We start from the raw sequence: 17,500 nt of genomic DNA, 5'->3' as shown, positions 1-17,500 counted from the left end.
AGACAGATAATTTCAACTATTTTTCCCTTATATACAGCTGTAGTACATTACTGTAGTCCACATCTTTAGTACATTTCTGGTCTATGAAGTATTGCTAGTGAACTGTGACCTATTAAACTACCAGCCAAAAAAATGTCAGAATTACCCATCTACAGAGCACCTCTTAGATGAGTCTTGAAAGCAGCCCTTTGTGATAGCAGTTCCTCACTGCTAATATTAGGGACAGTTGGACCACCCTTGTTTCTCCTGCCAGCCTTGTTGACTTGGGTCTCCTGAGGCAATGTAGCAACCTCATCTACACTGACAACTCTTGATTAGTAACTCAATCTAGTACAACGTGTGAGAGATTTACCTACACCAAGAATCTTGAATCCCTGCTCTCTCACACTCAAAACAGTAACACTGAGAGGTTGTCAACTCACCCACCACTAGTGATGCACATAGTGCCACTGCTCATACACATAGTACACATCCAGCACATGAATCAACATATGTTAAGGTTCTCCCAAAAAACTTACTGAAACACCAGAGACCTCCAAAACACAAGACTGCCGCAACTAACACACTTCCCACAGCACCCAAGACACATAGCAATACCAGTGTCTTACCTACCAAGCCCTTAAGGTGTAACACTCAAAAACAAATTTTCTTGTCATTGGAGACTCCATAATGAGACACACAGATGTGCCACTCACCAGTTTAGATAAAGAGAAAGGCACGGTCAGCTACCTGTCCGGTACCTGGATTCATGAGCTCACTCCTGTACTCAGGTCTCTTAGCAAAAGTTATGATTATGACTTTGTCATAGCTTATGCTGGAGTGTACAACCTGAGAAGTACCTGACTGGACTATATGAAGACAGAAATGATTAATCTCTCCGAGTATGTATCCCAAGCAGGTATGTCCCTAGCCTTGAGCAGCATATTACCCTCACCTAGAATGATTTGACAGTATAAACAAACAAATCATTGTTTTCAATAATTGGCTTAGTTTTTGGTGTCATTCAAAGGAGATCCAGTTTCTGTCAGCCTGGGATGACGTGGTCGGCAAACCTCACTGCTTTGCCAGAGATGGTTTGCACCTGGCACCTCTAGGCTTTTGGCTGCTGGCAAAGGTTCTTGCCTCCCGCATAGTGCCTTTTGTAGTCAAGGTCTCAAAAACAAAATTGCCAACATGAAAATTGTCAACCATAACAAAGTAAGGGTTATGCTGCTAAACGTTAAGAGCTTAAACCAAAAACTACACACCCCGGAAACACTTATGTCACTGAAGGATGTAGATGTCTGTGCAGTCACAGAAAACTGGTTAAAGGCTATAGAGAGTACCCCGGCCGTGAAAGGCTGCAGTCCATTCCACACCTTCAGACCACAAAATTAACATGTCAGAAGCAAAGGAGATGGTGTTTCTGTCTATATTACAAATAAATGCATCTCCCAACTAGTTAGATTGGACAACTTCATGGAGTTACTCCAAGTTCAGATTATTGTGAGTAAGACCCCCATTCAAGTCATGCTAGGTATGGGAGGGGTGGTAGATTTAATTGTTGGTCAGAGTGGGTGGTTTATCTTCCTGTTGTGGTCACTGCAAAGCTTTCTACATAGGTAAGATGAACAATGCTTCGAATCAGAGAATTTACCACATTTGTACAGTTTACAGAGGGTGGACAGTAGAAGTGCCCTTGCTAGTTACTCTTTGACTTGTGTAGGTTCTGGGAAGTACAAGTTTCTGATTCTTGAACAGATTGGTTCCACAGTCTATTCTGGGATTGGAATAATTGTCTACTACACAAAGACATGCTTTGGCAGTTAAGCTTGGATGCTACCAGTCCTCCTGGGATTAATGATAATGTTTCAATAGTTAGTGAACTCAAAAGAAGAACCAATCATTTTTAAAAGTGGCTTGTTTTTAATAATTTAATGGCATTTAATTCTTTTACAATTTTTTATTTACTGTGAATGAATTCTTTTTATAGTAGTTTCTTTAAGTAGCTTAGAGGGTGTTTTGATGATGACGCACCCTTGATTGGTTGTTTTTTTGGGGGGGTGTCATTCACGTTTATTTAAAGGTTGTAGTTTAAGTATGGAATGGTTCTGCTGATGTCTTAATTCAATTTAATAAAGGCAAAAGTGCTAAACCATTTAAGTATGCATTTTCTTGAGTCCACAACTCTGTTTGGCTGTTTTTTTCTTTTTAAGTGATTTTTTTTACCTGTTCTGGACTTTGTCAGTCTGATTTTATTTCTTTTTAACTATTTAACATTTTCCGGCAGTCTGGTATGGCAGCTAGTGGATCTCAAGAATTGTTTAATAGTTCGTGCTCCCTGAAACCCACTTTCAGAAAACATCAATTTAATGGTTTTGGTTCAGCAGCTTTCCCAGCAAATTGCCCAAGCTTTGCTACAAAGCAACCGAAGGATGTCCAATATAGAGGCTGGTAATTTGAGAGTATCAGAAGCTTGCAGTGATAGACCTGGAGAACATCTTAAATCAAAATAATAAAAGAACAAATTGGAAAAAATGATAAACCTGGAAAGACTGTGGAGGAATTACAGGATTTTACCTTGGCTGTTCAAGTAAATAAATGGTTGGACAACACCTCTGTTTCCATATCTGCAGTAGCCTCGCAATCCAGTGATGGTAAATTTTTAACTTTAAAAGAGCAGATAGACTGTTTGGAAAACCAACTCTAAAAGTTTACGTCTCTCCAGCTTGACAATATTTTTTGGAAGAACGTGTACATATGAGACATGAGCTTAATAGTCCTTTTCACTTCCAGTTATTAGAGTTGTTTGACTCGGCTGGTCTTGACTTTGCTAGGCTGATAATTAAAGAAAACGAGACATGTATGAAAGATCATAAAGACAAAATCAACCAGCTAGTTCAATTTATTACCAACAACCTGTTTTTTCCTCAATATAAGGATTTTTTTTACAAGGTTTTTCATAAGGTTGACAGCAAAGTGGTTGTTTCCAAAAATAGGAAAGAAAGGAAACTTCTCTGTGACAACACTGACTACAAGAGGAAACAGGTGTATCCTAAATCCCCAGGGGGGTTTGTAATGGGTTGTGGCCCTAGTTTCCAACTTGAGGGTCGGGAACAACAGTATTCTGGAGATAAAATAGATCAGGATGTCCCTTTAGAGACAGCCCCCCCAGGAGGTTGGAGTGGCTGGCGAATCGGAATACCTCAGCCAGGCAGACATTGAGTCACCAGGACTCTCTGGGGAGGGTGAGTTTTTGACAACAGCAAATGAAGAAACAAAAGGAGAGGAAACAGAACCAGAGTTGGCCCTAAACAGAGGGCTCACAGTGACTCTACAAGGTACTACAAACATTAGTTCTCATTTTGGATTCAATATATACAATTACACAGATATTAATGTTGAACCGGTTCACCATGCGTTATTTTTGAAAGGCTTTAACTTTGTGCCTTCTGGTAGAGCCAACCTTGAACACACACTTTTAGATTTAAAAATGTTTGCTTGGAAATTGAATTTCCAGCTTATGTTGGGTTCCAACGAGAACTACTCTGGAGTGGGTCAACATTTCAAGAGGAGAAGTTTAGCCAACCCCCCCTTCTTCCCATGGTACAGATGTTTGAAAAACTTTCTGAAAGATATATTCGGGTTTTACTTAACAGTAAGCCAGTGAACAGATATTACAATCTCACTCGCGAAGACAAGTTTATTTCGTCATCTTTTTCTAACAATAAAGAAATTAGATGCATGAAACTTGATAAGGGGATTGGTTTGGTGATTATGTATACAATTGATTACAATGGCCGTATGAGTAACCTTTTGGGTGATACTGATGTATAAAATTCTGTATCACTTAATGAAATTAATATAGCATACAGGAACATCAAAGTAGTATTGGATGAACTGCTTTTATTTGACTCTATATCTTTGGAGTTGTATGAATATTTAAGGGTTTCAGACCCTATTATTCCTAGGATTTTTGGAATCCTGAAATTGCACAGTGATGTTTTGGATCCCCTTTTGCAGAAATATTAGCAAAATTTATTGATATAAAACTGAAGAATTTATTTGTTGCCTTTCCCCACATTATTAAAAACTCACGGGACTTGTTGGACAAGATACATCACATTGACTTTTATCAACATAGTTTTTTGCCACTTATGATGTTAAAATCTCTTCTCTGTTATACCTCATGAAGTAGGTCTTTTTGGTTTGATGAGCTGGTCCACAGGTTTGGTAATTTAACAGAGAATGAGGGGACTGTAATCCATGAATTCATGGAGATACTGTTAACAATTTCATTACATTTTTGTGGAGAATTTCACAGGCAGCTTTCTGGTGTTGCTATGGGGGCCACGTGTGCTGCCACCTTTGTTAATGGAGTATTGTTGAAAGGAGAGCTGGATGTGTTGTTTCATTTTCCTTTATTTAAACACATAACCTATTACTGTTATCTTGATGATTTGTTATTCATTTGGCATGGCAGTTATAATGATTTTATTGAATTGGTGGGTCAAATGGAGAGTAGTACCAGTTTTTTAAAGTTTACCTATCAGATTGGTTTAACTGAGAGTAATTATTTAGACATCAGGATTCAATAACATCCTAGGGTGGGGCAGGAAACAGGGATATATGGAAAACCTACTTTCTGTAACACTTTTCTTTTCTCAAGCTGCCACCAATACCATCAAAAAAGGGTATTGTTGGAAGCCAGTTCATAAGGGTATATAGGCTTACTTCCAATGATAATGTGTGTAAAGAAGAATTTCTGTATTTGAAAAACATGTTTTTTGATCGAAGTTACTCCAAGTCTATGGCTAATTCCATTGAATCTGAAATATGGAGGGAAAGACAGGGGAAGTATGGCCCTATTATTAAATTCCTTTTAATTAAAAACAGGTACCCTGAACAAATTTATGGTGTATTTAGCTGTAACATGGTCATTCAGTATTCTTTGGATGTGAGTGTAAAGGAATCTAATTGTGTTTGTGTGTGTGTGTGTATAGATACCTATATGGGTATATAGACATGTATGGGTATATGGGTATATATACATGTATGGGCATATATATATATATATATATATATATATATATATATATATATATATATATATATATATATATATATATATTATAGCAATAACCGATGACATGGGCATGGTATATTGAAGATTTACCCATGGTTGGTGTGGTTCAATCATGAGGGCAAAGCCCGAGTGATTAAACAAAGAAAAACGTGGGTAAATCTTCAGTATACCATACCACAGAGTCAATTATTGGTATTATACAACAACATTATTTAAGAAAAAAATTCCTTTTCTTAAATGACATCTTTTTATCATGACTACATGGTGTTATTCTGCTTTCCTTGGATATCCTGGTGCTTTTTTTGATGTACTGCACATGCGTATATGACTTTCATTCATATGCTTATGCAGTACATCAGTACTGTGTTTGGGCTGCGGAGCATAGCTCTCCATTGATTTTTTTTTAATAATAATAATAATAATAATAATAATAATAAAAAAGATAAAAAAAAGATACTGGGAGACTTTGAACGTAAGGGAGAGATGGGACATAGAAAATAAAAGCATAATCAGATACGTTTCTCTAGTTTTGCATAACGTACCTGATTTATCTTTTAAATTTGTCTGTCCCATCTCTCTCATTGGTTTCAAGTCTCTGGTTTTCTTAGTTTATTATTTTTTAAGTGTAAGAGAAGTGAATTTTTTTATGGTATATATTAATAGAAGAAAGTCTGGGTGACCGGACCTTTTTCCATTGGTATATACTCAGATTTACAATGGGCACGTTGTTTGGGCTGGCCAATGAGTGTGTTACTTTTAGAATGTTAAAAGCCAGTCATTGGATAATAATTTTTTTACTAATATATTTTGATTCTGAGACAAAATACACATTTTCCTTCACTTTTAGCTCTGACTAGATCAAGTTTGTTAACAATATATTTTTAAAAACTTTCTAATAATACAGAGCAAGCAAAATCTGCTGAACTCAAACCACTATCTAGGCTTCCCTTCATTATATACAAATTTCTTAATGCTCCAGCTACACAAGAATTTGTATTTGGTCAGTCAGCAAAAGGTATCATGGTTGGTTTACAAATAAAAGTTAAAACATGATTGAAATTTAAAGAAAGGTACACAGCTACTGCTTAGTATTAAAACACCTTCTCTGTTAAAAAAAACAGACATATTTTCACCATATGTATAACACCCTTCAGTTAGTGAATCAGATTTTAATAAAGAAAACCATATTAATGGTCCCTTACTGTCAAGGACATCATGTTTTTTTTTACTCCAAAGTACTTTTCATTCATAAAAAAGGCAAGACCTTAAGGCCAGTTCTAGCCTTAGCAGCTGTGAACAAGTCCTACTTACATTTTTTCTCATACTACTCTATTATTAAGCCACTCTCACTATAACACAACATAACTTAAAAACTACAAAGTGCAAAGTATACAGAACAACTACTTTATCTGTGAGGAAATAATTCCTAAACTGTATATTTGTATATAATGTACATGCTTTTGATGTGTTGTGATATTATATAATATTATACATTTTACATATACATGCTTTTGATATTTTCCATGCTTGATAATTTAATACAAAACTTCTGCATCTATCATAAAACCATTGCCTGTCTATCTCTTAAGAAATATAAGCTTGTCTTCTCTTTGATTCTCTTGTAACCTGAGTCCTCTTTGGATCAATCCCTTACTCAGTTTGAATATACTAAAATATATAAAATGCATAAAATGAATAAATAAAATGCTAACAATAATGACTGTGAAGACTCTACTTTTTATCAAAGTAGGATTCTTATATGGCTTCTCTGGATTTTAAAGCTGCATACCTTTACATTTCACAGAAAATACCTTGGATACCAGGTGTACCGTATTCATTACTAGTGTTCATCTCTGCCATCTGGGATATGCAAATCTAGAATATTTGTCAAACTTTTATCTCTACTGTTTGCATGCCAGCAGAAAATGTCTATTCCATTCCGGGACAATTGATAGTGGCAAAAACATAGGAATTGTTGACAATAGTAAATTAACCTAACTACGGTGTTGTTCCTGTCCATGGCAAAAATAACATACTTTGACAAATACCTGCTTACTCCTTCAGTATCAATAACCTTTCTAGGAGAATTCATAAGTTCAGTACTATTGAAAATATATCCAACTAAGGAAACAGAAGCATATAATCAATCTGTTCTGACAAAATTCTCTTAGCACCAATCAATCACAGCAAGAGTTTAAACAAGCCCTGGGATACATATTCTTGCAGTTTTCTAGTAACCTTTGGAATACTACATATGAGAAAAATACATATTGGAACCCTTATGAACTAATGTATATATTAGTAAAAAATTATCAGGTGGAGATGATGATTCCCATTCCAAAGGATATAAGGAAGGCATTGCTATGAGAAATATGGGAAATTATCCATAGGCATGCTGTTGCTTCACCATCAAAAAATCAAAAAATGACAAGATAGTCTTTGAGTTATACCTGGGATGCCCATTTCATTCCAAGACAATTGGTCTCAACAGTGGCAATTGTTTCACATCATTCTGATGAAGACAAAACTATTTTATAGTATCCTGACCTTTACTGATTAACATTCCGCCATCTCACATTGGTTTTAAGGGTCTGAAAGCACTTTATAGAGCCCAGGCAGCTTTTCTGAGCAAATTTTGTCTGGGTCACCATCAAATCAACACTCACAGTACCAGAGAGATGCAATACATAAACAGACAATGCAGAGCCAAATCTTTTCTACTCTATAATGAAGCAAACTGAATTTGGGAATGTGCTGTAGAAATGCAACCTTTATTTACTACCAACTCGTGTATCAGGTTTACAAAACCAGTTAACATATACTTTGAAAGGGAAATAATTTTGATTTATAAATGGATATAAAGACGTTTCAGCAAACTGCAAAGATGTGGGATCTTCCAGAATTTGAAACATTTGCCGTTCACTACAACAATCTTTTCAAAACCTTTCCCACTATCCTACCTCACAAGACAGTTTGGAAGATAGCTGCATTTCCCTTTCTGTCTTTTGGGTGTGCAGGTATAGTGAAAAAATAATGGAAGCACTAAGAAATCTTTATATGGACGTTGCAAGAAGAAGACTGAGACACAGGTTTTCCAGGGGCAGTGAGCACATATCTGTATAATTTTTCTGTTTTTTTTTTTTTAATTTCTAAGTTAATTCACTAGTTACCAATACCCAGTTTTAAGTCTTCTGGTTAGAAGGAAGAGATAGGACTAAGTGGACTGCAATTAGGAAATAGGGATAAGACTGGCTAGAGTGAAGTTTGTACTTTTCTGAGGATTATTATTTTTATTTCAATTTCTCTGTACAGGAATGTATGTCATCTGTATATATTTTCCAGTGTGTTTTGGATAATTTTAAGTAAAACATATTATTCAGTTGCAAAAGCTTGTGGCTAGATGATTGTTAAAGCTTGTAAAACTAATTTCACAAACTGGTAAATTGTAACTATTGGCTTCCATCCTTTAAATTAGAACTGTTTAGCTATAGCTGCCATTAACTAATGCAATATAGTCAACTCATTTTAATAGTATTCAGTAATTGAGAACTTTATGCTACATATTGGGCTGGCTGGTGGCAGCAGAACTATCATTTTATTTTATTTTTATTTGTTTTTTTAACCAGGAAATGCAATGATCATTTCAGACCATTTGCAGGTACAGTTCAGGTGAAATTATTATTCATAGTAGATACAGAAAACATGAAATACAAACAAAATATAAATGTAAGATAATGAAATATTCAGAGATGACATAAACAGGAAAATATATTATCATCTCTCAGAAATCATTGTGTTTGTGAACTGTAAACTGCATAAGCCAGAATTCAGTTGCTGTTGGTAGGATAACTCTGCAATAACACTACAATGAGAGTGAAGAGGGTGCCGTCCTGGAAGGTTAGTGGTCATAACTCTGCTCTTCATCCTTGCACAGGGAAGCTTATATCAATATGGTAAGCATTGGTCGTAGTCCAAGGCAACAATTCTCATTTGCCGTACACTCTTAAGGTCAAGTTATACTTGTGATTGACTCAAATCTTAATATATGCCTTCCAGGCTTTTATTTTGTTCAAAACGTTCTTCAGAAAACAAAAGAATATAAAGACAACTTAATAATAATGTCTTCCTCTCAGCCAAGACAGCCATGGTCATCTCTGCTAATAAGCTTGACTTTACTTCTGTCAAGCCATACCCTCTATACAAGTCCTTAATGATCCAACAAGAAGGTAAAATGCTATATCCCAGCCTCTAAGCTCTGAAGCAACCAGTTTGGAGAGCAGCATTCTGATTCAGGATAGCATCTCCCTTTCAAGACAAATTCTAAGTATTTTAAAGGAAATAAGAAGACCTAATACAAGAAAATATTATACACAGAAATGGCAGACATCGGTTCTTGGGCAACGTTTCAAGGACTACAGCCATTATCTGATACCAAGGTTACTTGAGAACCAAAACTATTCATTTGATTCTAATTTGGTTCATTTGTCAATGAAAGTTCATGTTTTAACAATTTCTGCTTGTGTTCCAGCCATCTCACAGATAATAGCACATCTTTGTGCTATGGGGTTATTACCTAAATACCACTAAGAAGACATATCTCTTCCTTGGAGTTTGAGCTTTATATTCACTGCGGCTCTGTTTAAATCACTGAGTTAAAATGTCCAGTTAGCAGTCAAAATGTAGTAGGAAATGCTTAAGAGATGCTCTTTACCAGAGGCAATAAAGAATATTCTGAATTCATAGTATGCAGCTTATGGTACATATCATATCAGTGAACACCTAACCGTTGAACCCTAATCGCCAAAGTACCTATTCACCAAATGACCTAATCATTCAACTGGAAATCATTGAAAGATTTTACTTGGCTATCCTGAAAAAAATATTGTGTGATTGACATGCTGACTTGCTGTGATTTACCCATTACCTCACTGTAGTGCATTTTCGGAGCTGGGGGTGTGGGGGGCATAGCCCCCCTTGGAAAAATGTAAAAAAAAGTTTACCTTTTGCTGTGTTGGCCAACTAAAATATTTCAATGATTTTCAGTTTGATGAATAGGTTGTTCAGTGAATAGGTAGTTCGGCGATTAGGGTTCAATGATTAGGTGTTTGATAAATTAAGCATTCAGCGATATGATCTAGACTCCAGCTTATACCCTAACTCCAAAGTTGCATAACCTTGGTGCTAGAAGGAATATTTGAATTTATAGCACAATCAAATGGTCTGTTAAGTCCACAGTAGTAATATCTTAAAGTTACTTGTTCAGCTAGGGCAGATATGGTGGGTGAAGACTCAGCATGACAGGTGCAGGAGGTTAGACTCCTTTCAAAAATAATAATAGAAAATGTGCTATAATACTAGTGTTTGTATCATATATTGATCTGTGCAGCATGTCTGCTGTATGTCAAGTGCACACTGTCCTTCATGACTTTACTGTATCAGCATCATTAAGAAATGTGTGAATTAAACTGAAAGAAAAAATATTTGTTATTGTTATCAGAGAAATAACTATTAGCTATACAAATAGCATCTGTTTATTTTCAGTGTGCAAGTTACTAAAACAGTTCTGGCAACAGAAAAGTTCACACATGAAATATAATTTGTATGATATATATATATATATATATATATATATATATATATATATATATATATATATGTGTATATATATATATATATATATATATATATATATATATATATATATATATATATATATATATGGGAACACTACTAAATCTTGAACTCCTGAAATCTCGAATTTCAAAAGCTCGAGACCATGTAGCCAAAACCCCACATTACCAAACGACCAGAAGCGCGAAATTCAAAATCCCGATGTTAAGAGATTTTGAGTTAGCACTTCTGGTGTTGCGGTTCAGGTAAGTATGTGTGTGTAAGTGTGTTTGTGAGGGGCTTTAGTGTGTGTAAGTGTGTGTTGTGACTGTGTTGTGACTGTGGTGTGTGTGTGTGTTTGTGTGTGTGTGTGTGTGTGTGTGTGTGTGTGTGTGTGTGTGTGTGTGTGTGTGTGTGTGTGTGTGTGTGTGTGTGAGAGGCTGTAATGTGTGGGTGTGAGTTTGCCTTGTGTGTATGTTTGTGCGATCTTGGAGTTAGAATATTAAAGTAGGGGGGGGTGTGGGGTGGTTTGTTTGGTTATGGGAGGAGGTTGTGTGTATGTTTGTGTGTGTGCTGTATGTATGTAGTACTTTCGCAATTTTGAATTTCTCGGTTTTAATATTTCGGTAATGTGGGGTTTTGGGCTTATAGTCTCGGTATTTTGGGCTTTGGGATTGTGTAATTTCAGGATTCAGTAGTGAATCTATATATATATATATATATATATATATATATGTATATAAAATTCATTAAACAGATTCTTGTAAAAGCAAACTGATTTGAACTGTTCTACAGTTATTGTATTAGACTGACAGTTCCTAGTTTGGATTTTGTTGTAGTCAGATAAGGTGGGTGCTAACGACAGACTTGACTACTTGGTTCATAGGTTGGTACTAGGCTTTTGGACCTAGGGCCTATATAAGCCTAGCCATAACAGTTCCCTGGATATTTCTTCCCACAATATTTACTTCCGTGGACCCCTGTCTAGCTGGGCTAGTGACGTGATCCCGGGGTGAATTCCCTATCTCCCATCCAATCGTCAAGGTTCCTTTTGAAGAGGGTCAAGGAGGTGTTTTGCTTAACATGTATGGGCAGTCTATTCCAGAGTATGGGGTGTCTCTGGGTCAGCAACCTATCCGTCCAGCATGTTTTGTCCATTGTGATGACAAGGTTTAGATCCCTGGAGTGTGTGGCTCTGAGGGATTGGGATTTCTTTAAGTAGAGCATTCCCAACAGCTCAGGGTTTGACATGGCCTTGTATGTTAAGCAGAGATTGCCTCTGAGTAGACGATATGCCACAGGGTATAGCTGGAGTTTTTTTAGATGGTCAGCATAGGCATCTGCTTTAGCCCTGTGATTCTTTTAGTGAGGTATTTCTGTGGCCTTTCCAGCTGTTGCAGATGTCTTGTGAGGTACATACCAAATGGGGCGTTGTACTCTATAATGGGTCTAATGAGGGATGAGTACAGTGGGACAATGACCTCCTTTTTTCTGAATGAAAAGCCCTTAGTGATGAGGTGTGCCACATACAAGAATTTCCTGACTGTTGTGGTGATGTGGTAATCGAAGGTGAGACCACTGTCCACCTGTGTCCCTAAGTCTCTCATCACACTTTTGATGTTTAGTGTACTCCCATCTATGTGGTAATTCATGGGTACATGTTTTTTCCCAAAGGGGATAGCTATACATTTCTTGGCATTAAGCTTGAGCCCATGGCTCTGGCACCAAGCATCTGTTTCTGTAAAGCCCTTTTGTAGAATATCCACATAATTTGGGGATTCAATAATGGCTCCCAGTTTGCAGTCATCTGCGAACTTTGTTAGCCAGAGTCCCTTAGTGTTGACCTGTACTTCAGAGAAGTAGATGCCAAACAAGATCAGTCCCAGGACTGAGCCCTGAAGTACTCCACTTGTCACTTGTCTGGAGCTGGATTTGGAGTCGTCTACTTTTACAGTCTGGGTACTGTCAGTAAGCCAGTTGGCAACCCATCGAGTGACATAGGGATTTATGCCCAGCTTAGTAAGTTTATCTATGATTCCAGAGTGGGGGATAGTGTTGAAGGCTTTGGCGTGGTCCAGATAGGCTGTGTGGACCACCTTACCCTCATCCACAGCTCTGGAGACTGATATGAAGAAGTCAATCATGTTCAGGAGACAAGATCAGCCCTTCACAAAACCAAACTGGGTGGGGGTCCAGTGTTTGAAGGTTGCCAATGTCGTTGTTTATAAGTTCCATGATAATGCGTTCCATGCCCTTGCAGATCAGGCTCGTCAGACCGATGGGATGATAGTTCCTGGGATCCAAGGTGGATCCTCCCTTGCGGAGTTGGATAACTTTAGCTGTGCACCACTCAGTGGGCACAAAGCCTGAGGTGAGGCTATGATTAAACATGACATTTAGGTGAGGTGCCAGTTCATTGTGTAGTTCATGTAGTACACAGCTTGGGATGTCATATGGTCCCATGGATGCTGTATTCTTAGCTTTGGAGAGTGCGGTTTCTACCTGTATGGTCATGATTACCAGAATTTGGTGATCTTTTGGTATTAAGATGAGCCCTTTAGGGGGTGAGAGGGGGGGGGGTTGGCACTTAATCGATCTGCCAGGATATTGGCAATACCCTTGGGATCAGTATATTTAATGCCATTCTGTTGTAGCTCAGAGCAGATCTGAGCATTGCCATTTAGATTCTTGACATAACTATAGAATGCCTTGTGGTTGTCTTTGGAATCTTTGGCAATTTTATTTTCATAACTAGCTTTGGAGGATTTTATGAGGGATCTCAGCTTTTTACTGAGGCTGGTAAGGGAGTTTTTTGCATCCTAGGATTTTCCTCTTTTCTACAATAGTTTCTTCCTTCTGTTGTATAATTTGTTTATGGCAGGGGACCACCAGATTGGCTTCCTTTTTTTTTTTTTTTTTTGGAAGAGAGTGTCTTGGTTCTATTTGATATGGCACGATTCATGCATGAGTGGATGTGCTCATACAGTGCCTTAGTGTAGGATTCAGCAGTCAAACTTTCAGCTCCTGTCTGCATGGGTGTTAAGAAGTTTGAAACTTCCGACGAGTAGCATGAAGTTGGCTTTGGAAAAGTTTTTTATGGAGGTTTCCTTACTGGGGTGGGGGTGGGATGTGGATGTCAAGGGTGATTAGCTTATGGTCAGACCTGACCAATGAGGGTGGTGACCACTGGTGTAGAGCATCTATTTCCCATGTTGGTAATGACCAGATCTAGGATATTGGAGCCCCTGCTGGGACAATGGATTAGTTGATCCAGGGTGTTAGAATTTATGAATTCTAAGAACCGTTGGGAAAAGGTGTTGGTACCCGAGTAGTTTTCCCAGTTAATGGCAGAGTAGTTGAAATCACCCAGTATTAGGGTGTTTGATTGTGTCTTAACATTTTCCAGCACATTTAGAAATGTGTAGTGAGAATCTTGGGGTATGGTGGGGGAACTGTAGCAAGCTACAATTTGTATTGCAGTCTTACCTAGTGTTAGATGCACCTGAAGAATTTCAGATGCATTGTGTTGGGCAACTAGCCTGGAATTGTGAATATCCTTGGTGAATATGGACACTTCTCCACCTTTAGTGTTTCGGTCTTGGTTTGGCGGCCAGAAAGTGTGGTAAGTGTTGTAGCCTGGTATCGCAGGGGTGCTCTCTGGAGCCTTGAACCAGGTCTCAGTTACTGCACAGATATCGATGTTCTCCATTTTTAGGAGTGCCTCGATTGGATGGGAGAAAGGAAAGTCACCCTGGGGATCACGTTAGTCACCCTGCTAGACAGGGGTCCAGGGAAGTAAATAGTGTGGGAAGAAATAGCCAGGGAATTGTTATGGCTAGGCTTGTATAGGCCCTAGGGCCAATAGCCTAGTACCAACCCATGAACCTATGAGAGTGCATTTTGAGGTTTAGACTTCTAGCATTGAGTAGCATAACCTTCAGATTTTGCATGCTTGTATTTGTTATGGTGGTGGTTTTGACCTTTGAACCTTGCCTAAAAAAAGACACTATAGGGTGGCAAGAGCTTTAGCCAGTAACCTGAATCCTGGGGGTGACAGGTGCAGAACATCTTTGGCAAAGCATTGTGGTTTGTCGATCATGTCATCCCAGGCAGACAGATACTGGATCCCCTTTGAATGACAACAGAAGCTTAACCAATTGTTGAAGTCAATCATTTTGTCCTTGTACTGTGATATCATTCTAGGAGAAGGCAGGTTGCTACTCAGGGGTAGGGTCATACCTGCCTGTGCCACATGTTCTGAGAGCTCTTCGATGTCTCTTTTCATGTAGTCCAGGGAGGTATGTCTCAAGTCATTCACTCCAACATGGACAATGACAGAGTTGTATTTGTACTTGTTGTGGAGTGACTGGTGTGCATGCATTATGTGGCAGATCCTGGCACCTGACAGGCAGCTGACTGTAATTTTCTCCTTGTTCAGCATGGTGAGTGGGACATCAGTGTGCCTGACTATAGAGCCACCTATGGCTAAAGTGTTGGGTATGTTGTCTTGCCTTAGGGGCTGTTGTTGGGTGGCCCACTGGTGTTGTAAGCTATGTGTCACTTTGGTTGTAAAAAAACAAGCGGTACACGGACTCCTTGCACCAACAAACGAACAAATAATCGTAATCTAATTATTATCTGATTATTTGTTCATTTGTTGGTGCAAGGAGTCCGTGTACCGCTTGGTTTTTTACATCACTTTGGTTGTGACTGGTGTTTGTTTGCATTTCAGCTTCGGCGGTCCTTGTTGCTTGGGTAGGTTAATGTTAAGGGCCTCCGCATATGTGGGTTTAGTGTTGCTATGTGTGGGTGTTGATTGTTTGGGTTTTGAAGGGCTATGTGTTGCTTGAGGTGTATGCATATGTTGATCTATAGTCATGAAAATGTTTCAGGCTTCAACATCATATTAGCTTTCACCATGACTACAGGAAGTCCGGAAGAGTTGCCTGTTATATCCCAATATTTTTTACTGCATTAACCAAACTGCATATTTTGGTATGACTGCTCATCCCACTACTTCACGTTCTACAATCTGACGAAGCCATTTGACCGTCTGTCTGCTGAGATCGAAGAAGAGGGGTTATTACTGATCTCTAACTATGGTTTGTACAGACTACTTCATGTACCTAGAGTCAAATGAAATCCAGAAATTATAGGGTCTTGGAAAGGCAAGGGGAAATATCAACAGATGGCAAATCCCCTGTAGCCATTTTTGTTCTATATACCCATGTGGAATAGTAATGGCCAACAACAGTCTCTTACAATGCAAAAATATTTCAGCATCATAAAATATTTAAAAGTTTCAGATTTTGTCCTGGATGATGTGATTAACAGTAAGAAAGATAAAAGTTATGTGTGTGATCTGCAAGTCTTAGGTCAAATAGTAAATTTATGTCTTTTTCTTTAAGGGTGACTCTGGTGGTCCTTTGACATGTGAAAAGGATGGTCAATACTACATCTATGGAGTTGTGAGTTGGGGTCAAGCATGTGGCTTAAAAAATAAGCCTGGAGTTTACACCCGTGTTACAAAGTATATCAGCTGGATCAAGTCAAAAATTAGTGCAAGCCCAGCTTGAACCCCAGTATCCGAAACCATCAAGATGCCCAGTTTGTTTCAGAAAACCATCGGCTACAAGATGACAGCTTAACCTGAGAAAAATTATTTTCTGTGTGTGTGTGTGTGTGTGTGTGTGTGTGTGTGTGTGTGTGTGTGTGTGTGTGTGTGTGTGCATAAATATATATATATATATATATATATATATATATATATGTGTGTGTGTGTGTGTGTGTGTACACACACACACACACACACACACACACACACACACATATATATGTAAAAGATCCACACAAACACAGGCACACATATAGATTTAAGAAACATGGTTGAAGAAAGTGTTTGAAGTATTTTATTTTTTTTCCATCAGACAATAGAACCTTCATTTTCTTACAACTGTATATAATTATCTCAGTCTTTACTGTTAAATAAGCACCTTGTATCTCTCTGTTGCCAAGTATAACGTTTATATTTCTGTGCACAAAAAATCAATTCATGTGAAAAAGCTGCATTTCTAAATAAAAAAAAATATAAAATTAAATGTTTTGCAGTGTATAAGATCGGAAGAACTATAACACAATTTACATTACATACAAACATTCCATTATTTTATATATTTACAATCAAATGCTTTGGCTATTAAATCACTTCCTGAAAGGAAAATATCTCTGCTTATCCTTTACCTTTTTCTTAATTACAACAGCTACAAGTGGAATTAATGTAAGGTGTGCAAAAAAAAAATCTAGACAAAACCTCTGCTTGTATATCGTGACACATCAGTCTTTAATATATAATATGATCTATTGCTATCCTACTGATAGAATTCAGTTTCAGCAGTTAAAATTTCATATGAAATTATTTTGACCATAATATCATATTTAGTATTTTTATCACACTTGATTATTGTTTTCTGCAGATGGGTGGTATATTTATGATAATGAATTTTGAAATGGGTTTTGAAGTTATATTTCAGTTAATAGTTCTAAAAATGAACATTTTAAAATTTCATTCTTATTCAGGCGGTAGATTAGATTTTTTTTTGCCCTGTTATACTAGGCAAATATTTTCTGTAATCGTGCACAAAAGATGAATCACACATCTGTCATATTATTAAATGAATCAGATCAACCTGCATCACAGGCAGTTAGAATGCTGGCTAGAGGAAAACCAGTGGATGGTGGGTGTATAACTTAAATTTCTGCAAAAAGTGCACACCTTATAAAATAACGATGAGAAACAGAAAGAAGTGTGATGAGACTCGAACTGTT

General features: G+C 37.5%; 1 protein-coding gene across 2 annotated transcripts in view; it reads left to right on the top strand.

Annotated features, from left to right (window-relative positions):
- The window catches only part of HABP2 (hyaluronan binding protein 2), a 677,235-nt gene extending 660,834 nt beyond the window's left edge, over positions 1 to 16,401 (top strand). For both annotated transcript variants that reach the window (XM_044055834.1, XM_044055835.1), the window contains exon 13: positions 16,084 to 16,401. In XM_044055834.1, coding sequence (XP_043911769.1) covers positions 16,084 to 16,251 — 168 coding nt within the window. In that variant the 3' untranslated portion in view covers positions 16,252 to 16,401. The remainder of the gene's footprint in view (positions 1 to 16,083) is intronic.
- Positions 16,402 to 17,500: the final 1,099 nt, after the last annotated feature.

Source organism: Protopterus annectens, chromosome 14.part0, assembly GCF_019279795.1.
Source record: "Protopterus annectens isolate FY-2018-M chromosome 14.part0, PAN1.0, whole genome shotgun sequence".
Classification (NCBI taxonomy): Eukaryota; Metazoa; Chordata; order Ceratodontiformes; family Protopteridae; genus Protopterus; species Protopterus annectens.
The sequence above is the reverse complement of the archived record's forward strand: the minus strand, read 5'-3'. Positions and strand labels throughout refer to the sequence as shown.